A 22287-nucleotide genomic window follows, 5' to 3' on the forward strand; every position below is an offset into this window, starting at 1 on the left:
CAGAGAATCAGAAGCAGATTTTGAGCGTCATGCCTGCAGAAAAGTTACTGTAACTCTTTGAAGATGGCAGTAGAATTATACAAAAAGAGGAACTCAATTGCAAACCAGTCAGTTAACAAAGATGTGATCAGTAAACCTTAACATCTACATAATATATTTGGCTTCTTGTTAGTTTATTCATTCATTGAGATTTTGATAAACAAACAAAAAAAAAGCAAAAAATAACCCAAGAAGCAGTGTCTTTTTATCAAGTCCATTTCAAACAAACTAATATCTTTCTCTATTTTTTTTTTTTAGCAAATAGTCAAACCCAAATTAGCTTTGCAGTTTATACCATCAACAAATCTAAAGCGGTAGTCTTTCCACCACATGATGTCTTTAAAATTGACTCATAAAAAAAGATACTGCTCCCACAAGGGTTGGTACCTACATGAAATGATAGACTCCGTGCAAGATGTCACATCACTCCTCCCCACCAAGTAATTGTTCAATAAATAAATGAATATGTGCCACTGTGTAAAGACATTCTGTTTGCAGTTTTGAGCCCTCGTTTTCATGAGTTACTAAACAGGGATTCTTGTAGTGAAACAAAAATGATGATAGATTTATTTAGAATTGAGAGCTGCCAAACTATCCATCTCTAATCTTTTAAGCATGTTTGTTTTTCTTGGTGCAAAGTGCTCAAAACCAGACCAAAACAAGATGGCTTTACAACCATGACAACTATTCTAACTTCTACTGGAAGGGGTTTAACAAGTCAGTAGAAAAATAAACATTGTCCCCAACATTGCATAAAGAAGCAATCAATCAATAAATAAATTCATTCAAGTCAATAAACCGAATGTTTCTTTTGTTTATCTTAAAAGTTTCTCACACAATCATCAAAGTCAGAAGAGAAAGTACTCCCCATCAGAGAAAAACTAGTACTACTGCTCGTCTTTGATTCCCTGACTGATGAATTCACCGGATAAAACACTCAAGTTTAAATGATTGCTCAAGACAAACATTCCTCGGTTTCATTTTAAAACTAAATTCACGCCTAAATTGTAAGCTTGAGCACAATCCCGAAATAAAGTGGGACTGAGAGGTGTAAAAAAATAAAGAAATCATACTGTACTAGAACAGTTCTGACTGTAAGTGAGAGGCAATTTTTATATACTTAGACTATTTACATCGATACGACAGAGCGGACACTGGTCTGTTGGGATGCCAGTGTTTTGTCTGCCTGTTGCTGGTTACAATTAGATTGTGTGTGTGTGTGTGTGTGTGTGTGTGTGTGTGTGTGTGTGTGTGTGTGTGGTGTGTGTGGTGTGTGTGTGTGTGTGTGGAAGCGTGTGTGTGTGGAAGCGTGTTGGGGGGGGGGTGGGGTGGAGCCAGGAGTGAATCCATTTTCAACAGCTCCCTCCCACATGTTGAAAGACTTATCTTTGTTTCTTAAGAAAGCATTTGACTCTTTCCCATGTGGACCATGAGGAGACATAACAAATAAAATGTACTTATGTACTGCTGTCTGTCTTCCAGTACATTCAAATAGTAGTTAGCATCCTCGTTTTGTAGTGACTAGGTCTATGGAGAAAAAAGAAAAGCAGCTGAGGGTTTGTGTTGTCAAGTGGCTCGGTTTTGGTTGTCAGAGTCGGAACTGGCTACCGTCAACAGTCCAAAGGCAACCTCTGATCTGTTGGATTGCATCAGTGCAAAAGAGATTTGCTTATACTGCTCTGTCTTTATTTCTCTCTAATGAAACTCACTGCGGGCCCACTGTGGCCCCACCTGGGATACTATGGATCAGTGCAAAGTCTATACAGTGCTCTATAGTACAAGTACTCCATAGTGCTCTGAAGAAACATGCATACAGAGAGACCGTAGGAAGCCCACTATCTTACAGTACAATCCTTATCTGTGCAGTTTAATGAGTGCAGTCAGCAGGACAGGCCTGTCCCTGGGTTGTGCCTCGGGCATCCTGGTGCCACAACATCATAGAAGAATTTATTTTAGAAGGATAATCTGCATTTCACTGAAATGCTGACATTTTCTGAACCTAATTTTAATTACACGTGTGTACAATGTGTTGGATGCAACAGGGAAATGAATTAGATTAAACACTAATATGTTGAGTAACAGCTGTAAACAGATTAGTTCTCCCATAGGAAAACTATTATATCTTATCATACACTTATACATAGATTTGTTGTTGTTTTTTTTTGCTTTGTTACAAAATTATTCTTATTATAATGTGTTATTATGGTAGATTCTTCATCATTATTATTATTATTATTATACGACGATGACAGGGTCGAATTGTTTGTCTTCATAAAAGCATGCATGTTTTCTTTCCCTTCCTCTTCATCTCAACGTGGTTTCATTATCCTGATGAAAATGTCTCATTCAGTTAGTGCTCCTCCTCCTTTTTAGCCTCCTCCTCTTCAGTTTCTCCACCCTCCTCTCTTCAATTACCTTTGGGATGTAAGGCTTACAAAGAAATAGGTGTCCTTTGTTGCATCAGCTTTTGTCTCATTTGAGTCCATCTCCAAATCAGTTTTTTACCATTCTGAAGAATTCATCTCGCAACCAAAAAGTTGTTTTTGATACCTGAAAAGGAACAGATTAATGGATATATATTGTATTATTACGCTCATTCCTTGCTGACTCCCAGGTCAGTTTATAATTGTCTCTTGACAAGCCAGGTACTCAGTTGTTTGCCATGGAAGCAGCTGGCCCCTGCCCTTCTTCCTCTTCCTTCTCTAGCCTCTGAATGAGGCTGGAGGTGACATCGGAGGACTTCCGCTCTGTGATTGGCTCTGCCGGCGGTTGCCCCGGACTACTGCCACCAGAGGCATCCCCTTGTTGCGTGGGCGGAGTCAACGAGGCCAACTCTGGCTCCATGCACATTGTTATCTCTTCCTCCTGACAGACAAGACACACAGAAAGTTCAGTTAACATTATTAATTAAACCGCAAAGTATAAGTAAGGGTCCATCTTGCGTCTGTAAGCAGTCCATCAAAGTGCTGCAGCAAGGGACTAAACACAGAGATACATAAAAACAATGTGACACGCGCAACATTGTGTTGCAATGATTTATTCCTCCACACGTAAAATACAACTAATACTGCTGTTATCAAATGTATAATTACTTTGTCTAGATATAGTGCGTTAGTGCGGCGGTCAACAGAAAGTATTCGCTCCCTGGCTTACCCCCCCTCTGTCAAAGCCCAAAAAAAACAGGTAACCAAAAAACAAGAGTGTTGGCAACTGCCTTCCAAAGGTTTGTAGACTGATTTCCCATCTTTCAGACAACCAGCAGAGTGTGAGGATCAACTGGAAAAGACTTCCCAGATTTGCTTCAAATGGTTAATCCATCGCAGTTGATATTTAGTTGACCATAATGGATATTTGATTAGTGACCATTGTTGTTGGTTTGTTAAATCATAGTCACAAACTGTTCCTTGTTGGTGCGTGCAGGAAGCTTCAGCTTCCAAGATGTCTGAGTCAGCTGATGAAAAGTTTGATGCATTTCCATAAAGTTGGGGGACTCACAAGAAAAAAGAAAACCAATAGACAAACATTGATATTTTCTGTTGTTTTAGCTCCAGATGACCTTTAGGCAAGAGCCTGATTTATAGTTCTGCATTGATTCAACGCCGTAGGTACGCATTTTGGTACACGTATATACGAAACCTCAGCCAAACCCTTTGCCATAGCCTGACATGCATCTCCCCAGAAATATAACTTCACAACAACTGTGATTGGTCCACTTGGTCATGGCTTTGTAGAACATTTCCTCCTACTCATTTCTGGCTTCTCCTTCTCTGTGAACAACATGAAATAGAAGAGAGGGTTAACTTTTTTGCAACAGCTTTTTGACAGTGGTCAGAAAGCACAGGGAAAACCCTTTGTTTCTCCGTCTCCACCGCAGGAGTCGTTTCTTGCTCCCCATAACTCTCTTGTTTAACCACACACTACCCACACACACCAACTCTGTTATTCCCTTAAAGAGATACGCTAGATGGGTGCAGACACACCAGCGCAAAAGTATAAATCCTCACAACAGCGTAGGCCACTTACCTAAGGCTACGGCATAGGCTCGGCATAAAGGCTTTATCTCTTTAAACTGACATCTGCATATGAATGCAGATTTTTTTTTAAAGCTAAAAAAAAGTGAAATCATTGTCAGAAAATAGCCGATGGGTTCCAAAATTGCATTGTAGCCAATGTGTTCCGCCTTTTTTGCTTTCCACATGGCCTGTTTACCTGTATGCAACCAAACCAAACCCACTCAAATGTGATTGATCAATAGTACTCAAAATACCAAAATGTTGTCCCATTGCCTACAGATTCTGCATTCATATGCACATATCTGCTTGAAGAGATTACAATTGTGGCAACAGAGGCCTGAGATATCTTGATCAAGCTCCAAAACCTCTGGATCCTACAATACCCATAATGCATATCATAATTATGTTTCATTAGACCCTCCCTGCACCCCTTGTTTGTAACACAGGCTTTCTGTTAACATCACCAGAGATATTTTGTTCTGTACTTTGGAAAACTTCCTCCAGAGCCACAAAATACATCATCTGTCCAAGTGTTTTAAAGGTCCCATGGCATGAAAATTTCACTTTATGAGGTTTTCTAACATTAATATGAGTTGCCCAGCCTGTCTATGGTCCCCCAGTTGCTAGAAATGGCAATAGGTGCAAACTGAGCCCTGGGTATCCTGCTCTGCCTTTGAGAAAATGAAAGCTCAGATGGGCCGATCTGGAATCTAACCCCTTATGAGGTCATAAGGCGCAAGGTTACCTCCCCTTTCTCTGCTTTGCCCACCCAGAGAATTTGGCCCTGCCATGAGAGAGAGACATCACGGCTTTCAAAAGAGCAAAATGGCAGTTGGTCAAGGCCACACCCCCAGCCGCCACCTTCCGCCCCCCTGCCCCTTCCTCAAAAGCTACAGACTCAGAAATGGCACATCCTAAGGAAAACTCATTGTGGGACTGGCTCTAGTGGCTGTAATTCTACACCAAGGCTGAATTTTGGGAAAGAGACTTCAGATACAGTATTAGTGGACCACTAAGGCCTATATAAAAGTATCCAAAAAGCACCATGTCATGGGACCTTTAACATGCTGAGTAGATAAGTGAAGTGCCCCTTTTAATTAGTTGCTGAGTAGGTAATTTTATGTAATCAAACCCTACGTTCACCTTACCTTGACGACCTCCTCCTCCTCCTCCTCCTCCTGCTGCTCCAGTAGTGGGGAGTGTTCTGTTCCCATGTCATCTCCAGAAGGAACACAGAGGCTGGGCTCCACCATTGCCGCCACACCCATGTAGCTTCCAGCGTCTGTCTGATAGGCCTCCATCTGCCCCGTGTTCCACAGATCGACCAATGGTGGGTGAACGGGATGGACCAGGCTGTGGATGGTGCTGTTGGGCGTCGCTTGCAAAGAGTGGTTGGCACTGTGCAACCTTTGCTCCAGCGACTAGAAACAGGGGGATGAGGAAGCGTTAGAGGCAGAGCTGTGATCTGAGTCTCTCCATGACAAACTGTCAAGTCAGACGTGACACAGCATCAATCAGCTTGACAAAATACACAAAGACGCAGCCAAGAAGAAGGCAATACAGCAAACTGTTTACAGTATACGTCTGTCTGACTGTGCTGGTGATCAACACTGCTTTTCTTTGTGCACTGACATTTAGGCTTATCATTTAATTTTGGCTCCAACTTAAAATTTGAAGCCTGAACTAATGTTTTTAAATAGTTGTGCTGATATTATGATGTACAGAATAATTTACTCTGTAAATCAATTCATGGAAAGCAATGTTCCATTTAAACCAAATTCAATATTAATTCCCTCTATACTGCATATGTTTAATTGGTGACAAACATTCCCTATAATTATTATCAAATGACATTATCTTTTCTAGGAATCGTATTACTAGTTTTGAGTAATGTCAGTTTCTTTCTAGGAAATTACAAGAAACTATGGAACTATAAAATAAAGTGTTTTATCAGCCAAATTATCAAAGTAATTGGGTGAAAATCAAGACTTAATGAAAATAATGAAAAACTAAAAAAAGATAATTTTGTCAAACTATTATTCCCAAGGTCAAGAGTAAACTTGACTCAACATGAAAACCAATGATGTGACTGATTTCTACGTCCATCTAGTTGTTTAAAAAAAAACTAGAGTGACTTGGACATGCAACAGTAAACTAGCTCCCATACTAAATATATCTCTCTCTCACAGGGGCTACACCTCTGTGTCACACCCACAGAAGTGAGACTCCACCTGTTGTTGCTGATACTGCAGAAGCTGCTGTTGCTGGTAATGCTGGATCTGATGGATCTGCTGCAGCTGTTGTAGTTGATTCTGCTGCTGGAGAGTGTACTGCTGCTGCTGTTGCTGCGACAGAAAGTGAGCCGCTGCCTGCCCGTCATACCCATCAGTCCCCATAACGTAGGAGCCAGCAGGGGGAGACGCCACGCCAGAGGGATCGTTGCTGATTGGCTCCCAGGCATCAGAGGAGGAGAGGCAGTAGTGGCCCTGGGAGACATATGTGTGAGGCCACACCTCTGCTGAGGAGTGGTGCAATATCTGATCTGGAAAAAATGGGAGGGGGAAATTAGAGGTAATGATACAAGTGTTGGTAACAGGAAGATGTTATGATAGAGTTTTGGTCAAATTTTAACAGATTGAATCAACCTGATAAGAGGAACTTTATAATATATATCAATATATAAAACCAGGGAAATCCTGCTGCTGATTGTTTGGTTTTAACTGGGAACTTGCAAGAACTGAATCCCGAACACTGGTAAAACATCAGGATTTTATTTCATTTTAAGTTGCTAAATTACCCCGCCTCAAATTACCAGCAAATTAACCTTTTAATTGTGTTTTGGGTAATCTGGTTTCAGTTGTTATCATACAATTAAGAAGAGTTGGAAGCCCAGCAGACCAAATCCGTTTCGGTTTGATCTGGCTGGTCAGAATAAGGAGGTTTGTCCGGAACTTAAATTTAAAAAACTCACTGCAGAAAAAAAATCTCCATATTGGTTGAATATGTGTGACAATGGCAGAAGCTCTCCTAGATGAATAACAAAATCATTATACAGATGCTGTGTCTTGGTTTTACCTTCCAACATTCCATGTTGGAAAATGTGAAATTAATAATGAGCTTCCTCTCCAGCCTGGAGAGAGAGCAACATGACACATGCTATACTGCAAGTTGCTTTTCTGCAACTATACAAACACTTTTATTTGACACAGCTGTTTTAATGCTGCCTGGATTCAATTACCTAACCAGCTACAACATTAAATCCTGCATGCACAGTACTTAAGCAGCAATATTAGTATAATTACATTGATAGTTTTTTTTCCTGCTGCACATTTTGAACTTTGAGTATATTTTGCTAATAACACTGCTCCACCACTGTTTTTTTTTTTTTTTACAATTACTTAAGTAACAGATCTTAATATTTCCTCCTCAAATGCTGTATGATAACTTTCTTATAGTATGTTGTCAATCCGTCATAAAACACGATTTAGCTTACACACACAGAGATTACTCTGCAACATAGGCTACTTTGAAAATGTATCTGCAGTCATATTTGTAGTTCTGTGTGATCATTTACCTCGACTGGTGATGCTTTCCTGGTTGATCTCGCTCAGATGAGCCACACTGCCTTGGTTTGAGCCCGACCGGCTATCTCCATCCATCGATCCCCAGGCCATGAGTGTAGCCTCTGAGATCGCAAACTGCTGCAGGATACCTGAAGACAAGCCAGGATCATTGTGAGGACCTGCATTATATTTCATTAGCTGAATAACTGGCTAAATCCCACAAAGTGAGGTGAAGAGCAAATCATTCTGCTGATGATAAAACAGGCTCTGTTGAGCGCCTGTTCTTGTGTGTGTGTGTGTGTGTGTGTGTGTGTGTGTTTCCAACCTGCAGTGAATCGAGCCTCCTTCTCTCCGTCACTAAGGTCACTGTAGGCGTCGCTCTCCAGCCGCCGCTCCTTTTCCCGCTCCTGGGTAGTGATGCGGGGCAGGGGGACGCCCCCGGGACCCACCGTACTCATGCCCCAGTTTTGCCATTCAATCATGTGAGCAACACGACCCTGGGCCATGGCTGTGGGCTTGGTCACTCTCTCCTTCATAGTGCGACTGACACCTGGTGGTGGAGAAGACATGAAACAATGGAGGGAGCAGATGAAGGGAGGATGAGAATTGCAAGTGAGTGAAAAGAAAGTGAAGAAGTGAAAGAAATTAGAAGTAACAGATGAGAGGTTGATGCAGGGGTGATGAGAGGAGTTGAGGGATACAGCAGTTGTGGGTAGATAGAGAAGAAAGTAAAGTAGAAGTTTTGTTGTTTGGAGATAAAGTGGTAGATGGATGGACAAACAGAAAGAAAGAGGAGAGAGACATACATAAGATAGACATGTTATCATCAAGTGTGTAATTGTTGTTTGGTCATGGATGCGGTTATGGCTTATGAAACTATGGATATCCAGTAGGGTTGGACTAAACTGGTGTGGGAGGATATAATTGGACAGTCAGTGTTGTTCTCCTCAAATATGATGCTGTTCAATCAATTACATCTTTACTGTGTGATTAATAATTACCATATAAGCTGACCAGAAGTGGGTAAAGTATATGATATATATGATTATAGTTTTGTCGCATTTTATGTATATTTTATGTATATACCAAAATGGTCAATTAATAATATATATATTATATATATATATATATATATATATATATATATATATATATATATATATATATTGGCAGCTTCAACAAAGCAAATAAACCAGTTTAGAAACACATGTTCAGTCCAATCCTACTATTTATATGTGTTTAATTTCTGTCGTCATGAACATGGATTACAAGAATAGCTAAATGGTTGCGGAGGTGATGTTCATGTGTTTAATGACACTAAGCCATCGCCCGTATGGGCTACAAGAAGGAGAGGAGGGAATGGATGTGTCTTGTTTGACAACGGTGCATCATGGGATGGAATAAGCTAATTGGGGTGAGGTGGCTGTGTGGCATGAGTAATGAGAGGTTGGCTTGTTGACATGATAGCTTTACACCTCTGCTAAGCTGCGCTGGGTAAGCAGAAACTTGCTCTCTTTCTCCTCACTGTCAGTCTTAGAACTGGACTTATACAAACACTGCAGAACAGACATCTTTTAAAGAAGAAATAAATTTACTGCTACCACGCTGCTATCTGCACAATGGCTGTGCTCGATATTTAATGTGACCAACACATGATGACACGTACTGTAAATCACTGGTTGTTGGATTAACTCTGATGGTGGCGCATGGAGATGAGATTTATGAATAAATTAAAGGAATAAATTACAGGGCAAATCTGTACCACACCACATAGTGCAGCAGCTGCACTGCACTTACTGTAAGACATTTCACTGCACTCACATAAACTGCACTTCACACAAAAGCTGGGTTAAACCAAAATCACTGCACTGGACTGCACTGAACTCTGTTTCACACAGCACTTTACACGGTTCAAAACATCCATACTGATACTTGTTCAGGACAAAACAGTTTCACAACCACTTAACATAAAAAACTACACTTCCCACTCACTACTCACCTTTTCTTAGAGCAACAAGCTATATGATGATGCACGCTGTGTGTTTGTGTGTGTGTGTGTGTGTGTGTGTGTGTGTGTGTGTGTGTGTGTGTGTGTGTGTTTTTCAGGCTGAATTCATTCCATCAATGACTCAGCAGAAGCCATTGACGTGTGTTATGACAGTGTGGAGAGGAAGTGATACAGGGAAACCCATTTCGGGTACCATGTCGACTCGACTCCAGCGCCCACTGAGGGCCGAGCCAACATGGGGTCGGTTTACCAGTTACAGCACAGACACACACCTGACACACCTGACAGAGAAGCGTTAGCCAGAGCCCCGATGCCGTAAGCATTTGAGTTCCTCTTGAGCTTTGGCAGAATTGACGTGGTGTCTTCCATAGACAGCTAGAGGGAGAGAAGAGAGAGGGATGGAGGAAGGGGGAAAAGCGTGGAGAAAAGGATAGTATGGGAAGTGTGACAGGGTGCCCAAAGACATTGAATGTGTGTTCGAGAGGGGTGAGTGGAGAGAAGTGATGGAAATGCTGGGTTAATACAAAAGATAAAATCTGTATTACCCAAAACCTGACTCCAAGTTAACTGTGTACTCTTTTATGCTGCACCAGTAAGCCATTCTGACTGTGCTCACTACTGTGCACCACTACGATAACCTGCAAGAGATCAACTGTAAGGCCAAGGTGAAGGGGGGGGGGGGGGTGAGGGGGAAAGAGCTCATGGCTGTAGGGTGAGTTAAAGTAAAACAGGTGAAAGAAACAAATAGATAGTGGAAGAAAAGTAGTAGGCCAAAGGAATGGGGTCACAACACTTACATTGATTCCTTCCCATGAAAATTCTGAACGTCCATGCTGAGGAAGAGAAATAGAAGTAGGAGACATAGGAGGAGGAGAGGTAAAGAAGAAGGGGGAAAGAGTATAGAGAGTGAAAGGAGAGAGAGAACATTGACGTGCACGGGAGGTGAAATGGGAGAAAACAAAGAAAGGAGGGACAGGGGGGGATTGCACATTGGACATGCAGAGGAAGAGAAATTAAGAGAAGGGAGAAGGGAAGAAGGGAGGTAGATAGACAGACAGGATTTTCCAGGGACAAGGAAGGCAAGAGTCAAGGACCGGAATGACAGGGAGAAGGGAGGGAATTAAACAGGGATCAGTATCTTTGCTTAGTTATGTATAGCAGAGTGAATATGCTACGGATGAATGAGTCTCCTCTCTGGTTACATGTGCTGCCAAAAACATGTAAAAAGCAAGCGGTGTGTGTGAGTGAGAGAGATGTCAGTGCTGTGTTGAATGGTATCTGATGATGCTGAAAGACAGGGGACTGAGGCTATCGGGAGTGTGTGTGTGTGTGTGTGTGTGTGTGTGTGTGTGTGTGTGTGTGTGTGGTGTGTGTGTGTGTGTGTGTGTGTGTGTGTGTGTGTGTGTGTGTGTGTGTGTGTGTGTGTGTGGTGTGTGTGAGGGTAGATGCTGGGGACAAAGCTGCCAAAGCATTCTTCTCTATCCAAAACTAACTAGACCTGGGACACTAGTGAGTTAATGGCTTTGCCGAAATGTTTCCACCGTCCTGTCGCTCTGCACAGACATTTTGAGGATAAGCAGAAATAAATGAGTAAATAAACTGGTCCCCGACATCTCACATGTAGGCTATCACACATAGCCCTTATCCCCTCCAATTTTATTTTTCTTAGAATTGAGTTAATTATTTTCCTAGCTGTGTTACTTTACTCAAAGAAATAATATGACATCTTGGGAGGATGACAGCACTCTCATGTTAGTACGGTGTACCTGAAGCTGGATGAGCAGAAAGCAACATGCACACCACTTTCTAGGCAAGCAGAAAAGACTCCAGGAAGTGTCTGCACACTGCCAAGAAAAAGTCTGGGATAAAAACCCTATAAAAAGCACGTTTTTTTCAGTTTTTGTACAGATACAAAAAAAAGATATAGTGTGTTAATTAGTAAGCGTTAGAGGTGCTATTAGGTAGATAATGTTGTCTTTGGACAAAGCCAGGCTAGCTGTCTTCGTTCTAAGCTAAGTTAACTGCTCACTGTAGTTTCATGTGTACTGTACAGACATGAGAGTGGTATCAATCTTCTTATTTAATTCTCTGTGAGAAAGTGAATAATGCTATTTCACAACATGTCAAACTATTTGAGTTTAAACATTGGCTTTGGCCTTCCTGCTTCCATTCCTTCCCTCCCTACAATCAGTGCATACAAATTGTACTTAAGGACTATACTAAGTAATTTAATGCTGAATGACATAATGAGGGAGTGACTACCAGGGTGGTGATCACAATTTCATCAGCTGCATGCATCAGCCTCTTTCCGTTCTTTTCTTCACTCCTTCTTTTGCTATAATATAATGCAGGGGACTAAGGCTATCGGGAGTGTGTGTGTGTGTGTGTGTGTGTGTGTGTGTGGTGTGTGTGTGTGTGTGTGTGTGTGTGTGTGTGTGTGTGTGTGTGTGTGTGCGTGCGGGGCGTGCGTGTCGTGCGTGCGTGCGTGCGTGCGTGCGTGCGTGCGTGCGTGCGTGCGTGCGTGCGTGCGTGTGCGTGCGCGTGGTGTGTGTGTGTGTGCGTGTGTGGTGTTTTTTTTGCTCTCTATAGGACTGAGGGGCATTCTGGGGCAATATGCATAAATAAATTATGGAATCAGTCCACAGTGCATTTAATGGTCCCCTCTCCTGTGCCCTGTCTCAGAGGGATCAGTTTTAGAGCACAGTATCTGTAAAGCAACAGGAGAGGAGAGGATAGGTAAAAGCAGATAGTAATGGTGTGTAAGAAATTGGCAAATGAGAGAGGGATGGCACTGCTGTTTTGCATTGAACCAGAACTAAGCAGTGACTTTGTTAGATGGACAAGCAACAGACGCCATAGCAACAGGAATTAGCCAACCAAACCAGCGATTGTTTTCCAGCTACGCCATCCCCATCTAATGGGTGGGGAGGTGTAGTGGAAGTTAAGCAACTGACACTGACATAATGTGTGCGCTACTTTACTAATCTACCATAGCAGAAGCACTGGAACCCTGAGTTACAGAGAGCTAGTGTGGTGAGCTGCAGCTCATCGTGTAGCTGCCTGTGAAACTGTTTTTTAAATCAGCAGTCATGTTGGTTCCTCGGGTGGAGTGGCAACAGTCCACTGACAGAGGAAGTTAAGAAGAATGAGCCAGAGAGACTGCTGAAGACTTACCTGCTCCCCATCCTTCTGGACTGGCACGCCATCTCCCGCTGAGAGCAAGGTAAAGACAGATAGAGAGAGAGAGACAGAGACAGAGAGAGCGAGAGAAGAGAGGACGAAAATTAATTTCACTCAATTCTCAATCAAATAAAAAAGTAGCCTCGTCTCCACAGAATATTTACTAACTTAACATTCATTAAGCTTTGGCTAAAGTTCAATAGGTAAGATTTTTGTCCCTCTTGTTCTGCCTTTATTCCTTTACGGGGGAATCATCTCTGGCACTTCCCTTTCCCACACAATGTCAAAGTCTCTACATTCACAATTATTCTTTTTTCCTCTTTATGACATTTTTTTTTAAATACTCCCCACTTAAAGAACAGCAAACACACAAACAAAACAAAACTAAATATCGCTCCCCTTAACAATAATTTATACTAACCAAGCATCATAGAATGTCTGAGTCATAATACCAATAAAAGAGTAATATCTCAACAACTATAAACACACTCCAGAAACATAAAACATGAAACAAAAATCATAAAAATCAAAACACTAAAACAATAACTTAATACTGTTTTCATCAACTGGAAAAATGAAATCTAAAAACTCATATTTAATAATTATACTTATGGTTTTCACATGGAACACAGGATAACAACTCATTAAACCACAATGATATAGAGGGGGCGTTAGTTTCTCTCCGATAAATCATTACTGCTATTGCTAAAAAAGTTTGGGTGTTTTAAGTAAACCATGAAGTATCTGTAATATTTTGTAAATATATACGTGTGTCAATGTTTCTGCAACATGTTTTCCCAAAGGAAAACAAATGAATACAGTTGTAAACCTTTCCCACTTCTAATTCACATCTGGGACGTATGTGAGAGCATTAGAGCCTCTCTGATGTCAGATATACTATATGAACCAAATTAATTTGCAATTGCTTGTATTTAATGTTGAACAAAGCGTCTGACTGTTAACACGTATTGTTTTCCCGCAGTCCTCACTTCCTCCAATTTTATATGTTAGGTAAATTCTTCCTGGCAAATAATCCGATTGGTGTAAATATTAGAGATCAGTCCCTTTCAGCCCCTTTAACTATGATTTACTACATCACCACCATTGCCCCCAGGATGTTCAACTGAGAGTTCCCATCAACCACCTGCAGGCTTTACTCCACCACCTCCCAAGTCTGGAGTCTAGACACTTAGGACCATATGGGCCTATGCTTTCTCTATCAATGGAGTCTAATCGCCAAAGTCTTTCTTTTTTTAATGAACTTCCTCTGAATGTAAATGACACATGCATTTCCATTATTAATGCACTATGAAGAGTCAGTGGGAGATCATACACGGAGCCATCCACCCAACACACTGCAGATAGGAGTCATCTGAAATAGATGCTCTCTGTTGGATAAATGAACATTATTATCCCTCCTCTTTCCTGGCTGTCCAAATCCTAATTAAACATTAGTTTAATTAGAGAGACTGTACTGGTAATAGAGTTTAAACACAGCTTCAGTCTCCAGGTGCCTGCTCTCTGTATCAGAGGGTCTGTGTGTACAACTCTCAGAGGGCCTCACTCCTGTATCTGTATCAGTGTGCGTGCGTGCGTGCGTGTGTGTGTGTCTGTGTGCATTGCTGAGCCAATCACGTTTTGCACAGCTGCATTTGGCAATCATGAGCGATTCCTCAGCAGCTCTGAGAAAACAGAGAGTGGTTGGCTCTCTGAATGTCCAGTGATGTCTGTGACCCACTGACCCAGTGATTCAGAAACATCAGCTCCACTCTGTCTCTGTTGGGCTCAGATATTACCCTTCCCTTTCCCTCACTCCACCCAGTCGCATCAGATCACTGCAAGGGCAGTAGACGAGGGACAGACTTCATTCCAGAAATTGACCTTATTTACTAGTACTGGGAAGGGCGTGCCAACCTCGAATCAGGACCACCTTGCTTCATTTTTACAGGTAATACAGTACTCAAAACTGGGGTCTTCGCATGGCAGGTGTTGTAAAGATGGTACAAGTATCATTATAAACTATCTCTAATACATATGAGTAGATACTTCCAGGAGTGATCAAGTGTTTTGTTTCCCTGTTAAGTTCGACCTAGATTCTCTCAACCCACTTTGTGCATTCTTGCTATAGTGTGTGTTCCTTGTGTTTCCCATAATAACTCTGGGCATACACAGAAGGTACATAAAGTTCCTGTATATGAATAAATAGCTTTCTGGTTGTACATTACCAGGGTAAATAGACCTTAAAGGGACACTTCACCATTTGTATGTGTCAAAGTCAATTTCCTAGTCAAGGGGTGTCCTGCAAAGCCTTTAAAACATCACTCTGCTAGCTTTGCTTGGAGACTACAGTACACATTTTTTAACCCAAAACTGGAGGCAGCGTGGGGTTTATCGGTTTAACACATATCCTGGCCCAGTCCCAACAAGGCAAGGTAAGGCAGCTTTATTTGTATAGCACATTTCAACAACAAGGCAATTCAAAGTGCTTTTAATAAAACATTAAAGAGCAGTTTCAAACAGTTACAAATCTAAAAACAGATAAAATACGAGAATAAACGTTACAGTGCAGTATAAGAAATTAACAATTATTTAAAGTGCAACTACACTGCCCATGGTTGCAAAAACTGTAGAAATTAAGAAACTATTTTGCATCAGGACTTGTCGTCAGAGACAGTAGACACATTTATATTCAAGCGCTATTTTTGCTATATAAAAAACAAATTCTATGTGATCTCAGAACGATTATTCAGGCATGTTTGATTTTTGGCGCTGTGGAGTGCAGTGTGAAGTGGTTACTTATGGGCTGATAATAGTTAGACAGAGAAATGTCTCATTTTCTGCCTGGGTGGGAGAGAGTATTTCATATTTCTTTCCCATTTGGATTCAAATCTGCCCTGCAAACACAACTGAATATATATGCACACCAACATACATTGGGCCTACAGCAACATACAGTATAATACACAGGGACACAGAGGATGAATTCTCTCTTCCTCAGTTTCTTTCCCTTCTGCATCTTTCAACCCTCTATGGCCAATTAGTAGATTAGTCGCTGTCTCATCCCCCCCCCAACATGAATCACAATATGGCTCAAGAGTTTTCTGGACTGCAGCAGTACAAACTACCACTAGGAAACCCTCCGGCCTTTACACAGCAATGGAGCAGAAAATTGTGTCTACCTTTGTAACTGCCTCATGTGAGGTTACATCAAATCATGTGCTATTTTTTTAAATGAGCCACAAGGGTTTGGATGTCTATGTCATGCTGTCATTGTGTTTATAGTTCTCCGAATATCTCTATAGATGATGGGTCAGTAGTAATTATCAGTGATCTCAGTGAGCCATGGCACGCTCTGTATTTCTGCACCCGGGTAGGTGATGCTCTGAAGCTCGCGGCAGCACAGTAAACAAATGCGTAATTCTGCTCCTGAGAAGGCAGGCAGTATTCCTACTTGAGGAAACAGCAACAACAAAAGAGCACATGACAGTGCTCTGAGCCAGCTTTTCTTCCCCTGGCACTCTTTCTCCCTCCTCCACTGCACAAACAGCGGTGCAACGTTCAATACCCTCCTGCGGTCATAGGGGAGCCGGGCATAGCTCAGCCAAGAAAGGGAGCTAGGAGTGAGGGAGATGGAGGAGAAAAAAAGAGGAAGCAGCGCGGCCGTGCAAAACGAACAACCAGAGATCTGCAGCGGCTGAACTGTCAACTTCAGCTCTGACTGTAGTGGCTTGACGGCTCATGCTGAAGTGGGAAACATTTGAGCGTCATCTGTCTTTTTGTACTCCCAGTGCCCTGCAGCAATCATGCCACAGAACCAGGGAGGGTTTGGTGCTTGTTTACCATGACAGCTGCAGTAAAGCTGGTTGCCACAATGGGGCACAGGCTTGGATAGCAACCCTTTTGCAGCAATATGTGCAGATGTCAGGTTACTGAGCTCCAGAGTTAAGCAGGAACACAGCTAAGAGCTCAGGTGGTTGGGAGAGTTTGGTCGAGGATAATTGAGCTAAGTGTGTTTCTGGACATAATCCTCATACACGCAGGGACTCTGACATATACTTAAACAGGCACTCGAGCACAGTATGAGTTACTGCCATTAATTTGGTGAAATGGCATTCTCAATCTACATGTCCCTGCTATTAGCAGGCCTGACACGCCTCATTAATCTGTTTAGGCATGAATGTTGCTGCCATCCTGAGCAGATCTCCATCACTGATATCACTGAGGTAAATAGGTTACAGCAGTCATTGTTACACAGAAAAACTACAGCATGTAGTATTTTGGCACAAGCAGCTGCAGCCCAGCATCATCAACCTGATAACTTCCATAAACATCCTAATGGCCTGCTAAATACATAATGCATATTTAGACCTAAATGGAAAAATGTGATTCTGTTTAGATAAAGGGAGGAAAACCTGCAGAGGCGGAGAAAGTCAACCAGTTACAGCAGACAGCACTTTATATGCAGGAAATCTTTATTTGCTCGCTCCAAAGGATTCTTCCTGTCTTTGAAAAGATGGCTTTTTTCTTTATCAGCAATGAAGTACTTAGTAGCTGCCGATAACAATGAGACAAGCCAGTACTGGTTTGCACACAAATGCTTAGTGCATCCACAAATGCACATCAATCCCCCCACACACACATGCAGAGAGATCTAATTGTAGGGATAGAATTCTCTCTTTCATGGCATTATGTTTCAATTTCATGGCACACTCTGTGGCTGAGTCACATTGTTTACAGAAATGCCTGCCATCATGTGCCCACACACACTCCTCTTATTTCTGATCTCCTACTTACACATACAGGCTGAAAATGATACAAGGGTGAGCACATATACATAAACATATACATTTTAATCAATTCCTCTCCCATAATGATGCAGACTTGTAACCTGGCATCCAGCAACAAGGCAAGTTATGATAGCACACAGTTGAGAATATGACACAAAGGCACTTACATACATCTGTAGTTAAAGACTCTATGCTATATGCATGCTACATTGGAGACCTTGGGTGAATACACACACATATGCTGATACACACCCACACAGGTAAGGGTCATCAGGTCCCCCCTTGTCTCTGAGGCACTACATCACTGAGTCATTCACCTTGAATGCGTTCATGTGTACAAGGTTTTTCCAACATGGACCAAAGCCAATCAATCAGCTTCAGTCTGCCAGATTTGCCAGTTTACAGGCAGACTGCAAACTGGCAAATGTGGGACATGGTATCTGTTGTTGGCTGACAGTGTGTAAAGGCATGGTGTTAGAGGGTGTGTTGGGTTTTCAATTTAATGACAGGGAATCCCTCTCTGTAATGCACTAGGAAAAACAGAGTGATGGGACAAAGTGGTGAAGCAACCGTGGTGCCTATAATATAATCACACCCACACATAGGCCTACATGCAGTTAAAAATAGCAAAAAAAGGTGGATATAAACTTGAGGTCATTGAAAGGTCAATGCAAACACACATACATACAAATAATCTGGGTACTGTGAAAATAGCTACATGGTACCAAAATGATAATTGTTTTCAATGTTTTGAGAAACAGAAGCATGATTTTCAACAAATGAACATTATTTTTCTGCAAATCCCTTTTCATTTACAAAATAACAAAATAATAACAAAATAAGTCAAAGTTCTCAAATATTAAATGCTAATTTTAATGTTGTCTAAACACACTGCTGCTGTACTTAACCTTAAATAGTTTAAAATGGTCAGAAATGTGATTTAAGTCAGGAACAATCAGATCAAATAACAAGCAAATAAGTGTATGAATATGACTACATATTTGATGCTAGCTTTCAGCTCCTGACACTTTTGATACTCTGTGCTACAAACATATTTTAGTCAGTACATACATACAAAAACTACTAGTGCTTATTCAATCAGCAGGCTGCGTCAGTGGTGTGGCACCTTACCAAAGCCAACTTAGAGAAAGTGAAGAGAGTGCTTAGAGGCATCACAAACAGGTGAGAGTTTTCATAATGCCCCACATTCATATCTATAATTTCACCACTGCAGCCTGACCTATAGCAGTTATCTTCACACTGCACACAATGCCCTAAATTATCACACGATTAATGATTCCGGCACTCACAGTTATAGAGAGCCTGGGAACAGGATACAGAAAAATGCTTCTGATGTGTAGCTTTTAGCACAATTATGGATAATAGCATTATCTACATTACATCTAGAAATGTGATCAACATCATGGTGCTGTAACACAATTACTAACACTATGTTTGGAAGCAGTGACAATTTGCTGTCAATGAAGCATCCATAAGCTGTGCGTGCACACACAAGCTGAGTCACTGACACAAATACAGTCTGTAGTTATTTAGCAGTAGATCTCAACGCCTTTTCCTTGCTGATGAGCTGGAGAGAAATGTGCCCCTCCCATCGACTGCTTCTCAAGGCCTTTTGCTCTCTGAAGGGGTGATGGATGCAGACATCTCACCAACCGTACATCACTGTGTGTCTTCACCTGAACCAGTTATAGTGGTGGTGAAGGGCAGCTGGGCTAAAGCAGATGTTAAAAGGGTCTGTTTAAAACATAACACAAAATGATGAGGAATTTCTTTTCAGTAGATTCTTTGAAGACTGAACCTTTTATTGGCAAAGAAACAGTTGAAAGTGCAGTTTATAAAAGTGCTGAAGGTGAAACTTTCACCTTCAGCACTTTTAGAAAGTAAACTAACCCAAAACTTTGTATTTATGTCAGCCCTTAATTTTTCCAAATCGGTCTGTATTAACAGCTGCAAACACACACCTACAGTATAAACAACTATCCTCACTGTCTGCATTATTTTAGTGTATGGCCCATAGTTTTGTTCAGGGTTTTTTTACATCTGGGGATTCTGTTCAAATAATATTTAAACTGTCAGACCTTTAATAATAAGTGATACCTAGGGTAAAGTGTTGTCCTTCAAGAAGAAATTAAAGGTTTCTATTAGTATTGCTACTCCTAAAAGATGCCACTATAGTTTTTTTTTGGTGTCACATCCCCTATCACATCCAAACAAAGTAAACTATGCAGTATGTACTTTTTCAACCTGCTGGGCACAGATCTATCACGGAGAGGCATGATTTTTGCCATACTACTGCAGTGTGTGGGTACAAACAGACATCACGGCCTGACCAGGGAGCTCACTACCAGATATGATGGAGCAGGGAGAGATAGTGTTACCGGAAGGCAGACAAATACATCAGGGCTACTCCCATACAGACAGATCCAGTCCTGTTGATCTCTGCTTGGCAGCGTGGACTGCAGTTGAGAAGGCCAATCAATAGCACACACTAAAGCCATTCTCACCCAGGATAAACACAACATCGCCTGTAGACTGCTGCTATTTCTGATACTTACAAGAGTATCACAGACAATACAGACGAGCTGCGTGAAAACACCTGATTGTCCTTCTCTTAAGTACTGCTTATTTTCGCATTCATGTTAGATTACAGTTCACACAGCTTGGGATAACACTTATATTCCCTAAAGTAGATGTTCAATCTTTTCTACATGTGTCTGACAGCCTTCAGTGTATTTTGAATGTTGACATATTCTCCTTTATCACAGCTCTTCATCACTTATCCCTGATTAGAAGCTGCTATTACTGCAGCAGCCTTATTGAAATCTTAAGCTTCTTTGATCACTTGTATAAAAACGAGCATCAGTATTCAGGTGGCTCACAATCAGATTAATGCAGCATCTTTACAAAGCTTTCTGTCCTCTTCAATCACATTATTTCCAGCAGCTGGAGTGGCTGTGCTTTGTAAGGTCTCCTGTCTTGACCTGAGTGTTGACAGTGTGTCGAATACTGTAATCTGGAGGGCCTGAGCTAGTGTAACCCTGTTCCTGCAGAAATTCAGTTCACACCTGCCTTACTAACTGTGTCATGTGCTGAAGTAATCTTTCTTCTGTATTTTCATATTCTAGATATATTTAAAATCCTCTCATTTAGTTAAAAAAGGGGGCGGTCCAATCTGTAACCTGTTTTTGACATTCATGAACTCCTGAAAGGTTATGACCTTTTCAGAGTGATGTAAAATGTACCCCCAAATATGATTAAGAGCCAGATGTGCTAAGTGGTTCATCAATATTTAACACCGAAGGAAGTCTGCGTTCATTTTTACCTTACCTTGAGCGTGATTCATGCTACATACTAAGACATGCAGGACCGGACTATGCATTGCAACATATTTATACTTCAAACAACCCCAAAAAAAAGATTATTTACACAATCCCTACCCAGTCCTTCCCCACTTAGCAATAGTCCTTGCTTAACAAGTCATCTATGGGTTTATCTGGAGGGTCCTCACCTGAAAACTCTCATCAATCCCACACACCCTCGCCTGCACGTACTTGCCCCTCCCATTCCCCCTCTCTCCATTGCCATCCGTCCGTCTCCCCCCTCCCTCCACCGAAATTCTTCCTCTGCTGCTCATGTCTCCATCCTCCTCTATTCCTATTATTCATGCAAATAATAACAAGATGTGTAAAACGGCATTATCCCTTGTCTCTTTTTCCTCTCTTTCTTCAAGCCATACTGCCCTGTACATAAGCACTCTCACAGTATTTCCCTCTCCCGCCTCCCTCTCCTCTCCATCCCTCTCTGCCTCCTACTCACACACATATACATGCTGCCAAACAGCATCATAAATCAAGAGATGGGAGGAGGAAGGGAGGGGAGTAGGAAGCTGGGGGATGCAACCACACACACAGTAGTGCATTTTAACACATATTGTCTCTGACATCTTGCCTGTGTACTGTGTATACAGCTTCTGTGACCATACACCTTCATACACTGCACTGAAAGAGAAGCGAACACCTCACACACATACACACGTACAAACACAGACACACACACACACACACACGTATATTAAGCCTTGTCCATACATAGTCTCCACACAAACCCTCGCTCCCCATCCTCCTCCTCCTCCTCCTCCCCCCGCCTCCCACCCAAACCCCCTCTCTAACCCGCAATGAGTGAGGGAAGAGAAGCGGGGCTTACTCAGTGTCCTGGAGCCGATGCATCCCATGGTGTATTCACAAAGGCCCTGGATACAAGCGTGTAAGTGTTATCCAGACACCGCGCATTCTCCCTCTTCTGCCTGCGACTCTCTCTTTCTCTCAGCTCTAGCTTCTTTTTCTTGCTTTCCTGTGCTCTCTCTTTTTCTCTCTCCCTCCTGCGCTTGCTCGATCACTCACTCCCCCCTCTCCCCCCCCCCCCCCCCCCCCCCCCGCCCCACTCTCCCCCAGCTCTCTCTCTCCGGTGCAGTGTCTTAGAAGAGATCCAGTTAATAGCTTGAGGGAAATAGATTGGGACTAAGTAAAGATGCAAGGAGGCATTATTAGCATTATTTAAACAGATGATCTTCTCTTTTAATAATAGGTAAAAATATCACCAATGTGAAACATGTAATATTAGATATTCAATCTAATTTACCCCTGTTATTACATTAACCTAAACAATTTGAGTTATTG

General features: G+C 41.8%; 1 protein-coding gene across 5 annotated transcripts; it reads right to left on the bottom strand.

Moving 5' to 3' along the window:
• Positions 1 to 1402: 1402 nt before the first annotated feature.
• fam131bb (family with sequence similarity 131 member Bb) lies at positions 1403 to 22007 on the bottom strand. 5 transcript variants are annotated; one of them, XM_032518738.1, is made up of 9 exons: positions 21815 to 21999; positions 12798 to 12835; positions 10421 to 10456; positions 9905 to 9998; positions 7941 to 8165; positions 7627 to 7764; positions 6284 to 6594; positions 5201 to 5473; positions 1403 to 2904 (listed from the first exon to the last, which is right to left on the bottom strand). In XM_032518738.1, exons 1-9 carry the CDS (start codon positions 21840 to 21842, stop codon positions 2689 to 2691), a joined length of 1359 nt encoding a protein of 452 aa, XP_032374629.1. In that variant the 5' UTR covers positions 21843 to 21999; the 3' UTR covers positions 1403 to 2688. The 5 variants fall into 5 exon arrangements, with proteins under 5 accessions (XP_032374629.1, XP_032374628.1, XP_032374631.1 ...); XM_032518737.1 differs by having other exon boundaries at positions 9896 to 9998; positions 21815 to 21998; XM_032518740.1 differs by lacking the exon at positions 10421 to 10456 and having other exon boundaries at positions 21815 to 22007.
• Positions 22008 to 22287: the final 280 nt, after the last annotated feature.

The sequence above is a fragment of the Etheostoma spectabile genome, chromosome 6 (genome assembly GCF_008692095.1).
Source record: "Etheostoma spectabile isolate EspeVRDwgs_2016 chromosome 6, UIUC_Espe_1.0, whole genome shotgun sequence".
Classification (NCBI taxonomy): domain Eukaryota; kingdom Metazoa; phylum Chordata; class Actinopteri; order Perciformes; family Percidae; genus Etheostoma; species Etheostoma spectabile.